At 42.7% G+C, this 12,879-nt stretch overlaps 1 protein-coding gene across 1 annotated transcript in view; it reads right to left on the minus strand.

Moving 5' to 3' along the window:
- Nucleotides 1–350: 350 nt before the first annotated feature.
- LOC127576529 (targeting protein for Xklp2-like) overlaps nucleotides 351–12,879 on the minus strand; it is a 47,685-nt gene continuing 35,156 nt past the window's right edge. Inside the window, exon 9 of the mRNA XM_052027026.1 lies at nucleotides 351–553. Coding sequence (XP_051882986.1) covers nucleotides 465–553 — 89 coding nt within the window. The 3' untranslated portion in view covers nucleotides 351–464. The remainder of the gene's footprint in view (nucleotides 554–12,879) is intronic.

Raw genomic sequence — 12,879 nt, forward strand, 5'->3', positions numbered from 1 at the left:
GTAAACTGAAGGAGATGCGATATACATCACCAGTGTGGGCGGGTTTTCATTGGATTGACCGCATTTTAACCCCTTGTCTCCCATTCGTCCTCGTACTTTTTCTCAACGCTCTGACCGTCAGACACATTCTCATGGCCAGCAGAGCTCGCAAGAGGCTCCGCGTCCAGAGTAATGGAGAGAAACAGAACGACCCCGAGATGGAGAGTCGGAGGAAGTCCATCGTGTTACTCTTTGCCATCTCGGGCAGTTTCATCCTGCTGTGGATGGCTTATGTCGCCTACTTCTTTCACGAACGAATTAATGTTGATTATAAAATCAAAGGATTCAATGACCCGGTATTTATTCTCCTGGAAAGTGCTAATATGCTTCAGCTCCTGAGTTGTTGCACGAACACTTTTATTTATGCAGTGACTCAGAGGAAATTCAGGGAGCAACTGAAGGTTGCGGTGCAATATCCGCTTATTCTAACAGGTAAATTGTTTAAGCAATGAAACGAATAAATTTCGACCTTGTTTTGTGTCTGTTTTGTTTTGATCTGCTGCATGATTTGTATCTGGAAAAGAAATGCATTAATGCAGAGCTATCAAGCGAAACCAATTAGGAACATCCTCCTATTTTTGTACTCCGTACTCATCTATCACAGTCGATCCTAAATCATTGAGTTATATAAGCATATTTCATGTTTCAGGTCCAGGATTCTGCCACTGTTGTTTTTATTTCAGATTTCAAGCATCAGCAGTTTATATGTTTTCTTTAGCATTTTAATATCTAGTGACTAATCAGTTCCAGAAAATGCACTTAGGTGTTTTTAGACCGGGAGTGGACACAGTAGGTTCTCTGATAAATGGATTCAGTACTGAGGTGAATGTGTATAAATTGAAATGGTATATGTCCAAGTACACAATAACAAGGATTGAACAGTTGAGGGCTGAATGTGATCAAAGGCATTGATAAATTGCTTCGGGTAGAAATTACAATTAGAGCTAAACTCTGAAATCTTTTTTGCATAAAGTTTGGATTAAATCTGGAATTCTCTTCTCATGTCTTAAAAACTTTGTGTTTTATTGAGGTGACCAAGGTGATTGATGAGGGCAGAGTACAGGATATTGGCTACATGGATTTTAGTAAGGCATTTGACGAGGTCTATCATGGTAGGCTGATCCGGAAGAGTAAGATGTATGGGAGCCAAGGTGAATTGATAATTTGTATTCAGAATTGGATTGCTCATGGAAGACAGGATGGTGGTAAAAGGGTGTTATTCTGGCTACAGGACCCTTAACAGCATTGACGTCCAGAGGGATCTAGCATTCCTAAGAGTTGCCACACAAGTAGAGAGAGTGGGAAAGGTGTATGGCATGCTTGCCTTCATTGGTCAGGACATTGAGTACAAGACTAAGGAAGTCATGTTGCAGCTATGAAACTTTGGGTAGGCTGCACTTGGAATATTGTGTGTAATTCAGGTCAGCCCATTACAGGAAGAATGTGTAGACTTTGGAAAGGGTGCAGGACAGGTTTACCAGGATGCTGCCTGGATTAGAGAATATGGGCTATAAAGCAGAGTTTGGATCAACTAGGGTTGTTTTCTCTGGAGCATCAGAGACTGAGGGAAGACCTGATAAATTTATGAAATTATTAGAGGCATAGATAGGGTAGACAGTCAGAATCTTTTTCCAAGGGTAGAAATGACAAAGACAGAGGACGTGCATTTAAGGTGAGAGGGAGGAAACAAAGGTGATGTGGAGGGGTAGGTGCCTGGAATGGGTTGCCAGGGGTAGTAGTGGAAGTAGATATAATATTGGTGTTTAACATGCTGTTTGTTATACACAGGAATCTGCAGGGAATGGAGGTATATGGATCACATACAGACAGAAGAGATTTAGTTTAAATCAGCATAGTGTTTGGTACAGACATCATGGGCTAAAGGGCTTGTTCCTGTGCTGTTTTATGTTAAGAGGCAGCTGAAATTTAGAAACTAGGATGAATAGATTTTTGATACATGGAGATAAAGGGATGTGGTTGCAGGTTGGGTAACTGGAGGTAGGATAGAATTCAGCCACATTATAAATGGACACTGGAATAGGTTCAAGGTCAGGAGCAGAATGATTTAACGTAATTTCTACAATTGTTAAGTGCCCAATAATTTGCAAAACTTTCCCAGGATGTCTAGTGCAGTGGATAAATTACTATCAGCAGAGAGCACTGTCAAAGTTTTGTTACATCATGCAAACTCACTGGGTTCTGACAGAAGTCTGTGACTGCCATCAACACAGGCTCTGTTCAAGTATGAAAGAGAAGCCAACTTCTAGGTATGTCATGGGAGAGGCTACCTTGATATCAATCGGTCACTTCTACAACTGAGGCAGAGGGTGACCTAGGCAAGGTCTTTAACTTTATGTAGGATTTTGATAAAATGAATGTGGAGAGAACATTTTCACTTTGGGCACAGCTGAAGAAACAATGAGAGTCCTTAATAAAAGTGAGTTGGTGCTAGGAGCAGGTACTCATGACATTTGTAATGAGATGAGCACTTGAAATCAAAAGCTACAGACCAAGTTCTAGTAAATAGGATTAATATGGATGATATTTGATATGGAGATGGCAGGCAAAAAAGGACCATTTATGTTGTATGGTTACTATCAATAAATCCAACAGGAAATTTGAAAGGGACCTCTCAAAAACCAGCAAGATTGTGAAACTACTACTACAGGACATGGTTAATTAGATGAAGATTCATTTAAGCTAGACGAGCACAAGGGAATGAAGTTATGCTGTTAGATGCTCCAGTGAAGCAAGAAACTAATATATACTGTAAAAAGTGGAGAATATGCCCAAAAGGGTGATCAAGAAAAGCATGCTAGTGTACTGTCACTATGGAGACACAGGTACAGGACAGTGAATGGAATGTTTGGTACCCTTGCATTCATTGGTCAGGGAACTGAGTACAGGAGTTGGGACATCCTGTTGCAGCTGTAGAAGACATTAGAGAGACCATATTTGGAATGTGTGCAATTCTGGTCACCTCAGTATAGGAAGGATGCCATTAAGATGAAAGGACCCAGAAAAGATTCATGACGATGTTACTGGGATTGGAGGGATTGAGTCATAAAGAGATTGGGTCTTTTACCTGGGAGCATGGGAGTCTGAGAGGTGACAGCGGAGCTTTATGAGTGGCATAGACAAGGAGAATGATTAGTCTCCTCCTCCCCCCACCCCCAGGGTAGGGGAGTCTAAAACTAGAGGACATAGGTTTAAGGCAAGGAGGGACAAATTTAAAAAGGAACACACACACAGAAATGGAATGAGTTGCCAGAGGGAGATGTAGAGGCAGGTGCAATTACAACTTTTAAAAGGAATCCAGGCAGGTACATGGATCATGAAGGCTTAGAGAGATATGGGCTATACACAAGGAAAAGGGACTAGCTCAAGTAGACAACTTGGTTGGTGTGGACGAAATGGAGCAAAGGGCCCATTTTCCATGTTATATAACTATCTCATTAATATCAAATATACTTTGCAACAATGAAAGACAAAGTAATTGCTGTACTGCAGGAAGACAGAGCTCAGCATTGAGGGCCATATGCAAAGCCCTGCTTTCACTGGTCTCACATCAAAAGCATTTACGGTGGTTCATTCCTTGAGAAAGCAGTTGAAGAGCCTTGGCTCAGACTTCCTCAGGGGATCCTAATAACAATATTGCTCATCATGCCAACAGAGCAACTTTGCACAAGATTACATTTGTGTGCCTCAGTCATGGTTGAATGTTAATGACATCCATTGTCACATACAAGTGACATCCAGACCAACATAAAGGCTGGAAATAATAAGCCCATCTGCAATCTAGGATGGCTCATATTCTATAAAAATAAGCAAAGAGCCTCACAGATCCCTGGAGAACACTATTCACCACAACTTTCTGCAGTTACCTAGCCAACTTCATACCCATGTCACCAAATTCTTTCATGTGCACTTCAATTTTGTTGATGCCTGTTATATGGCACTTTAACAAGTCTTCTGAAACTTCATGTAGTCCACATTACCCTCAACTCTATCAAACTGATGGAATGATTTTCCCTTAAATTTATGCTGGTTTACCTTAATCCATTTTCCTCCATGTGATAGTTAATTCTGTCCCAAAACAAATGAGTTAGAGCCTTCCCACCACAGGTTAAGCTGACTGGTCTGTAGTGTCTGGGCTTTTTTTCCCCAATCCTTTTAACACTTGTTATTTTTCCAGTCATTTAGCACCACTCTTATCTAAAGACAAAGATGAAGAGCCCCCACCATTTCCTCATATCCTTCCCTCCAAGTCAGAGGTTGCATCCCACCCGTGACTTAACTACTTAAAAATGTTATCAATTTTTAAACTAGTCAACTAATGTATTTACTACTCCTTTGGAAGCACACTTTCCCAAACAAATTTAAGATACTTTAATACCCGAGTACTGCCCTCAAGATTCATATGCAAGTTACTATTGCCATCCTTCACACCAGCTGCCTGTGCTAACCATTTACTATACACCTAATGAACAGAAGTACCACAAAATATCCCATAGCTATAAAGTTAAAGCTCCCAGTCATGATTTGATATGACAAATCTGAAGCTAGAGAAAGTTGGGAAAACCCAGCTCCCACTTGCTGCCGATCTGCTCATCCTAAATAAAAGCTTTCCTCACACCCAACCAAAATCCCCCAATATCTTTTGCCTCATTATGGAACATAGAACAGTACAGATAGGAACAGGTCCTTTGGCCCACCATACCTGCACCAACCATGATGCCAACTAATCACATCTGCCTGCATAAGGTCCATATCCCACTATTCCCTGCCCATTTCATGCATTTAAATGCCTCTTAAACATGGCTATATCAGCTTTCCCTGGCAGCCTGTTCCAGATACCTACCACTTTAAAAATTTGCCATTTTAAAACTTGACTCAACTATAAATTTCCTGCTCTCACCTTAAACCTATGCCCTCTAGTACTGACATATCCACTCTGGGGGAAAAAGACTAATCTGTGCCTCTCAATTTTATATACTTTCATCAGGTCACCCCTCAGTCTGATGCTGCAGATTAAACAATCGAAGTTTGTCCAACCTCCCCTACAGCTAATACACTAATGCAGTCAACACCCTTGTGAACTATTTCCGCACCCTCTCTGAAGCCTCCACCTCCTTCTTGTGATGCAGCAACCAGAACAGCACACAATAGTTCCAGTGCAGCCTGATATTTTATACAACTGCAATGATTTCCTGACTTTTATACTCGATACCCTAACCAATGAAGGCAAGCATACTGTTCAACTTCCTTACCACCCTTGTGTTACCCCTTTCAGGGAGCAATGAACTGGCATCCCAGGATCTCCCTGTACCCAAAGGTCTTACCATTTACTGTAAACCTTCCTCTTGCATGTAACCTCCTAAATCTCACTTATCTGTATTAAAATTTCCCACAAAGATGGTTCAAGAATATGGGAACAACTTCTATTTACTCCATCAATGCCAGTCTTGAATTTGTCCACCTCAATGAAAAACCAACCACTTCTACTGAGAATAATCCCATCTTCTCTGGTCTCACCTCAGTATTTCCTCACCTCTGGAACCAGTCTAGTAAATATTTTTGCTCCTTTCTAGGACCAACTTCCATAGGAAGGACCCAAAGGAGGTATACATCAGGTTTCATCAGTCGGAATTAAGCAAATCCCTCAAGTATAACTGTAGGCATATACTTGAGGCAAGTCAGGAGCTCAAATAAGGGCATGAGATGGATCTGGAAGGCAAGGTCAAGGAAAACTAAGGGATTATAAAGTGTATTAAGAATAAAAGGGTGGCTAGAGAGAGAATAGGTCTGCTTAAAAGGCCACCATGGCTGTCTGTGTGTGGGGATGGGTGAGATATTTAATATTTCACTTTTTACTGTGAAGATTAAAGAAACCAAGGAACTGAGGTGAATGAGTTGTGATGTCTTGGACCACGTACAAATTACCAAAGACAAGGTACCGGTGGTGTTAAAGCACATGAAGGTGGATGAATTCCCATAGACCAACCACGTGCATCTTCTGACCTTGTTGGAAACTAGTGAAGAAATTGCAGAGGCTATTGCAGAAATATTTCATCACCTTTAGCCACAGGTGAAGTTCTGTGAAAGACTGGAGGTTGGCTAGTGTTGCACAATTATTTAAGGGCAACAAAGATGATCCAGGGAGCCTGACAGTGGTGGGCAAGTTACTGGAGGGGATTGAGGGATAGGATCTACCAGAATTTGGATAAATGGACCAATTAGGGACAGTCAGCACTGCTTTGTGCATGGGAAATAGTGTCTTAGATCTGCTTTATTTTGAAGAGGTAAACAAGAGGATTGACAAGGGCATGGCAGTGGACATTGTCTTTGGACTTTAGCAAGGCCTTTGACAAGGTTGCACATGGTAGGCTAGTCTGCAAGGTCAGATACATGGGATCCAGGGAGAGCTAGCTGAGTGGATACATAATTGGCTTGATGGTGGGAAACAGCAAATGATGGTAGATGGTTGTTTTTCAGACTGGAGGACTGTGACTAGTGGCATGCCACAGGGAGGTGCTGGGCCAATGGTTGTTAGTCATTCATATAAATAATTTGGATGAGAATATTCAAGGCATGACTAGTAAGTTTGCAGATGACATTAAAATAGGTGGCATCATAGTGAAGATCATTAAAAATTGCAGGGGGATCTTAATCAGCTAAGTAAGTTGGATGAGGAATGGCAAAATGGCATTCAATTCAGACAAATGTAGGGTGTTGCACTATGAAAAGACAGATCAGGGTAAGGCACAAAGGTAAGGGCCTTGGGTAGTGTCATAGAACAGAGATCTTGGAGTACAAGTACATAGTTCCCTGAAAGCAGCATCACAGGTAGACAGGGTGATGGTGGTGGTATTTGGCACACTGGCCTTCAGTCAGATTCATGACATTATGCTTCAGTTGTACAAGATGTTGGCAAGGCCGCACCTGGTAGTATTGTGTAGTTTTGGTTACCCTGTTATAGGAGAGACAGCATCAAGCTGCAAAGAATGCAAGGATTTGAGAATGTTGCCAACACTTGAGGGCAAGTTTAATCAGGAAAATATGGGCAGGCTGGGATTTTATTCCTAAGTGTAGGAGACTGAGGGATGACCTTAGAAGTACAAAATCATGAAGGTCATAGGGCAAATGTAGCCTCCCTCACCCCAGGGAATCAGAAGCTAGAGGGTAGTGGTTTAAGGTGAGGGGAAAGATTTAAAAGGGGCAACTTCATGGAGCAGATGGTGTATATGGAACAAGCTATCAGAGGGATTAGTTAAGGCAACTATAACAACATTTGAATGACACTTGCAAAGGTACATGGATAGGAAAGCTAGAGGGATTTGGGCCAAACAGGACTAGTTTAGATGGGCATCTTGGTTGGCATGGATGGATTGAGCCAAAGGGCTTGTTTCCATTCCATATTATGCCAACCAAACAATATTAAAAACCATACCACTATTTTCAACTTGAGTATTGATTCATTCAGCCTGTTCCAATTACTGCTCACAAAAGTTTCCCCGTGGATAAAACTTGGCTGTCTTTGCAAAAGTAGTATGTTTGAAAATTGATGCAATTCAAGTCCTCTGGCTACTACCTTGCATCTAGATAACTGAACAATCTGCATTATCATCACCACACCCACCCTTCTAAACCTGGAATATATCCCATCCTAATAGGTAGCTAGTTCAAGACTAGTTTTGTGTAATGAGTTGGAATTTGGGCAATTTGTTTGTAGAAATTTGCAGCTTCCTGTTCTTGAAGGTTAAAGTATGCATTAATTTACAGCTTTCCCTCTATAAAGAGCCCAAGGCCCTAATCGGCCCTACCTTTCTCTTACTAATCTTGACTGTCAAGGGCTTGTGTTCCTTGCCATCAGATTCACTTCTTTTCTGTTCCACCCCCAGCCACTTCAAAATCATCTACTGTGCAGAATACACCCTTGCTTTTCACCCCTACTTTGTCACCCAGAGAGCTCTAGCTTTGCTCTGAGTGGGAATGTTCCAAGACAAGATCCAAACAATGTCCTTTCCTACATTAAGACTTCAATCAATTTTGCTCCTGCCCATCACAGATCTCAGTTCAAACAAGGAGCCCCCCGATCAAGTTGCTCATCCTTCCTTGAGGAAAGAGCATTGTACCCTAAGTGGTCTCCTATTGACAGGACACTTGGCCTAATTCTCCAGAATGAACTCCAGGAACACATTTCCTCCCTGGACTAAGTTCAAGCCATACACATTATTTACCTTTATCAAACTGGCCACTTTCAGGGAGCTATGGACTTGGACCCCATGATCCCTCTGTGCATCAAATGCTATTAAGAGTCAGGTCATTAACTGTGTACTGTCCCTTCACATTTGACCACCTAAAGTACACCACCTCACTTCCCCAGATTAAATTCCACCTGCCACTTCTCCACCCTAATCTTCAACTGATCTATAGCCTGCTGTATCCTTTGACAATCTTAGAACCATAGAAAACTACAGCACAGAAAACAGGCGATTCAGCCCTTCTAGTCTGTGCTGAAACATTGTTCTGCTAGTCCCATTTACCTGCCTCCAGCCCATACCCCTCCAGACTTCTCTCATCCATGTATCTATCCAATTTACTCTTAAAAGTTAAGAGTGAGCCCACATTTACATCAGATGGCAGCCCATTCCACACTCCCACCACTGAGTGAAGTTCCCTCTAATGTTCCCCCTAAACCTTTCCCCCTAAAGCCATATCCTCTCATACTTATCTCTCCTAATCTAGGTGGAAAGAGCCTACTTGCATTAACTGTCTATGCCCCTCAATTTTGTAAAATATCAAATCTCCCCTTATTCTTCTCTGCTCCAAGGAATAAAGTCCTAACATGCTCAATCTTTCCGTGTAACTCAACTCCTGAAGACCCGGCAACATTCTAATAAATCTCCTCTGCACTTTCAATCTTACTGACATCCTTCCTGTAGTTTGGCGACCAGAACTGCACACAATATTCTGAATTTGGTCTCAATGACTTATACAACCTCACCAAAACATTCCAACCCCTATGCTCAATACTTTGATTTATAAATGCCAGGATGCCAAAAGCCTTTTTTTACAACCCTGTCTACCTGTGACGCCACTTTCAGGGAATTATGTATCTGAACTCCCAGATCCCTTTGTTCCTCTGCACTCCTCAATACTCTACCATTTACTGTATGTCCTCCCTTGATTTGTCCTTCCAAAATGCAACACCTCACATGTCTGCATTAAATTCCATCTGCCATGTTCTGGACCATTTTTCCATTTGGTCCAGATCCCTCTGCAAGCTTTGAAAGCCTTCCTCGCTGTCCACTACACCTCCATTCTTAGTGTCATCTGCAAATTTACTAATCCAATTTACATTATCTAGATCATTGATATATACAACAAACAACAATGGCCCCAACACAGATCCCTGAGGCACACCACTAGTCACAGGCCTCCAATCTGAGAAACAACCATCCATAACCACCGTCTTCTCCCACTCAGCCAATTTTGAATCCAGTTTACAACCTTTCCATGGATACCCATTGACTGAACCTTCTGAACTAATCTCCCATGTGGGACCCTGTCAAAAGCCTTAAAGTCCATGTAGACAACATCCACGGCCTTACCTTCATCTACTTTCTTAGTGACCTCCTCAAAAAAACTCCACAAGATTCACTAAACACGATCTACCATGCACAAAGCCATGCTGACTATCCTTAATCAACCCTTGGCTGTCCAAATACTTATGTCCTATCTCTCACAACACCTACCAATAATTTACCCACTATTGATGTCAGGCTCACTGGCCTGTAATTACCTGGTTTACTCTTCGAGCCTTTCTTAAACAATGGAACAACACGAGCTATCCTCCAGTCCTCTGGCACCACACCCGTGGCTAAGGACATTTTAAATATCTGCCAGGGCCCCTGCAATTTCTACACTAGCCTCCCAAGGTCCAAGGAAATATCTTGTGAGGCCCTGCAGATTTATCTACCTTTATTTGCTGTAAAGCATCAAGTACCTCCTTTTTAATCTCTATGTTCCATGACACTAGTGCTTGTTTCTCTTCCTTCCATATCCACGGTGCCAGTTTCCTGAGTAAATACTGATGCAAAAAAACTGTTTAAGATCTCCCCCATCTCCTGAGGCTCCACACACGACCACACTGATCTTCCAGGGGACCAATTGTCTTACTATCCTTTTGCTCTTAATATACCTGTAGAAACCCTTCACATTATCTGCCAAAGTAGCATCATGTCTTCTTTTTGCCGCCTTTTGCTTTCCTGATTTTTAGTATTTTCTTACATTTCCTATACTCTTCAAGTACCTCATCCATTCCTAGTTGCCTATACCTGCTATACACCTCTTTTCTTAACCAGCTCACCAATATCCCTTTAAAACCAAGGTTCGCTATGCTTGTTACCTTTGCCTTTAATCCTGACAGGAACAAACAAGCTCTGCACTCAAAATTTCGTCTTTGAAGGCTTTCCATTTACTGAGCACATCCTTGCCAGAAAATAACATCCCAATCTACCCTACTCATCCATCCTTTCTCATTTCCACAAAATTGGCCTTTCTCCAATTTAGAACCTCCACTCGAGGACCAGACCTATCCTATCCATAATTATCTTGAAACTAATTGCATTGTGGTCACTGGACCTAAAATGCTCACCTACACATACTTCTGTCACATCACCTGTATGGTTCCCTAATAGGAGATCAAGTATTGCATTCTCTCTCATTGGTACCTCTATTTGACTTAGAAAACTTCCCTGAATACATTTGACAAATTCTAAGCCATCCAACCCTTTCAGTGTGGGAGTCCCAGTCGATATGTGGAAAGTTAAAATCTTGTTTCTTACAGTCTGCTATCTCCCTACAGATTTGTTCCTCCAATTCTGACTATTGGGCAGTCTATAATACAACCCTATTAGTGTTACCACACCTTTCCTGTTCCTCAGCTCCACCCATATGGCCTCTGTAGACAAGCCCTCCAGGCTGTCCTGTCTATGCACAGCTGTGATCTGTTTCCTGACCAGTAATGCCACTCCTCCCCCTTTCATCCCACCCCCCTATCACATCTGAAACAACAGAAGTCCAGAACATTAAGCTGCCAGTCCTGCCCCTCCTGCAACCATGTCTCACTAATAGCAATGCATCATAATCCCATGTGCCAATCCATACCCTAAGCTCATCCACCTTACCTACAATACTCCTTGCATTGAAATAGATGCACCTGAGAACATTACTATCACATACAAACCTTTGATTTCTGTCCATACCAACAGACCTCACATGATCATTTTCCTCCTCACTTTCTTCTCTAACACTGGTTCCCCTCCCCCTGCAAATCTAGTTTAAACCCACCAGAGCAGCACTAGCAAACCTACCCGCAAGTATGTTAGTCCCCTTCCAGTTCAGGTGTAAACCATTCCTTCAGAATAGATCCCACCTTCCCTGGAACAAAGCCCAATTATCCAGAAACCTGAAGCCCTCCCTCCTGCACCAACTCCTTAGCCACGTACTTAGCTGCATGATCCTCCTACTTCTAGCCTCACTAGCTCATGGCACAGGTAGCAATCCTGAGATGGCAACCTTGGAGGTCCTGTCCTTCAACTTTGCATCTTATTCCCTAAACTCTCTTTGCAGGACGTCCTCCTTCTTCCTATCCACATCATTGTTCCCAACATGGACCACAACATCTGGCTGCTCACCCTCCCTCCTGAGAATATCAAGAACTTGATGAGATATCACGGACCCTGGCACCAGGGAAGCAACAGACCATCCGGGATCCTCGATCTCTCCCACAGAATCTGTCCTCCTAACTATTGAATCCCCTATCACTACTGCTCTCCTCTTTACCCTCCCTATGAGATGAGGGTCCCACCTCAGTGCTGAGACTTGACCACTACAACTTGTCCCTGGTAGGTCGTCCCCACCAGCAGTATCCACAACAGTATACTTATTGTTGATGGGAACAGCCACAGGGGTGCACTGCTCCTGTCTAATCCCCTTCCCTAAGTCACCCAGCTACCTGCCTCCTGACTTTTAGGGGTGATTATCTCCCTGAAACTCTATATCAGCCTCTACCTCCTGAATGATCTGAAGTTCATCAAGCTCCAACTCCCTAACATGGTTTACCAGGAGCTGCAGCCAGATGCACCTTTTACAGGTGTAGTCATCAGGGACAAGCGTGCTGTCCGACTTCCCACATACTGCATTCGGAGCACACATCTGCCCTAGCTGCTGCCTTCATTACCCAATCTGGCTTTAACTTAAAAGGAACTTACTGGCCTTACCTCAGGGTGCTAGCTCTTCCTCAGTCTCTGCTCACCAAAGCCTCAAGGCTCCACTCCTACCCTGAGCCACTGACACACTTGCCGCTCATCTCAGTTATATCCCTCCTGATATTTGTCCCTTTCAATTACCTCAAGTACTCTAATTAACCAATAAGCATGACTTTTAAATACTCAGCCCCTACCTGTTAGGGACCCGTTCCTCCAACCGCTCCTGGGCTGATCCTGAAAATCTTCAACACTACTCAATAGCAGTCTTTGTATCATCTGCAAACTTGCTAACCCATCCATGTTTTTCATTCAAGTCATACAAACAGCAGAGGTCTCAGTACAGATCCCTGCAGAACACCACTAATCACAGACCTCCAGCCAGAATAAGTCCCATCAGCCACTACCCTGTCTTCTACAGGCAAGTCAATTCTGAATTTGAAATGGCTAAATCACTGTGGGCCCTATGCATCTTAATCTTCTGGATGATCCCATGACAAAACTTGTCAAGCACCTTACCAAAATTCATGCCAACAACATCCACAGCTCTACATTCAAATACCTTTGT

The sequence above is a fragment of the Pristis pectinata genome, chromosome 12 (assembly GCF_009764475.1).
Source record: "Pristis pectinata isolate sPriPec2 chromosome 12, sPriPec2.1.pri, whole genome shotgun sequence".
NCBI classification, from domain to species: domain Eukaryota; kingdom Metazoa; phylum Chordata; class Chondrichthyes; order Rhinopristiformes; family Pristidae; genus Pristis; species Pristis pectinata.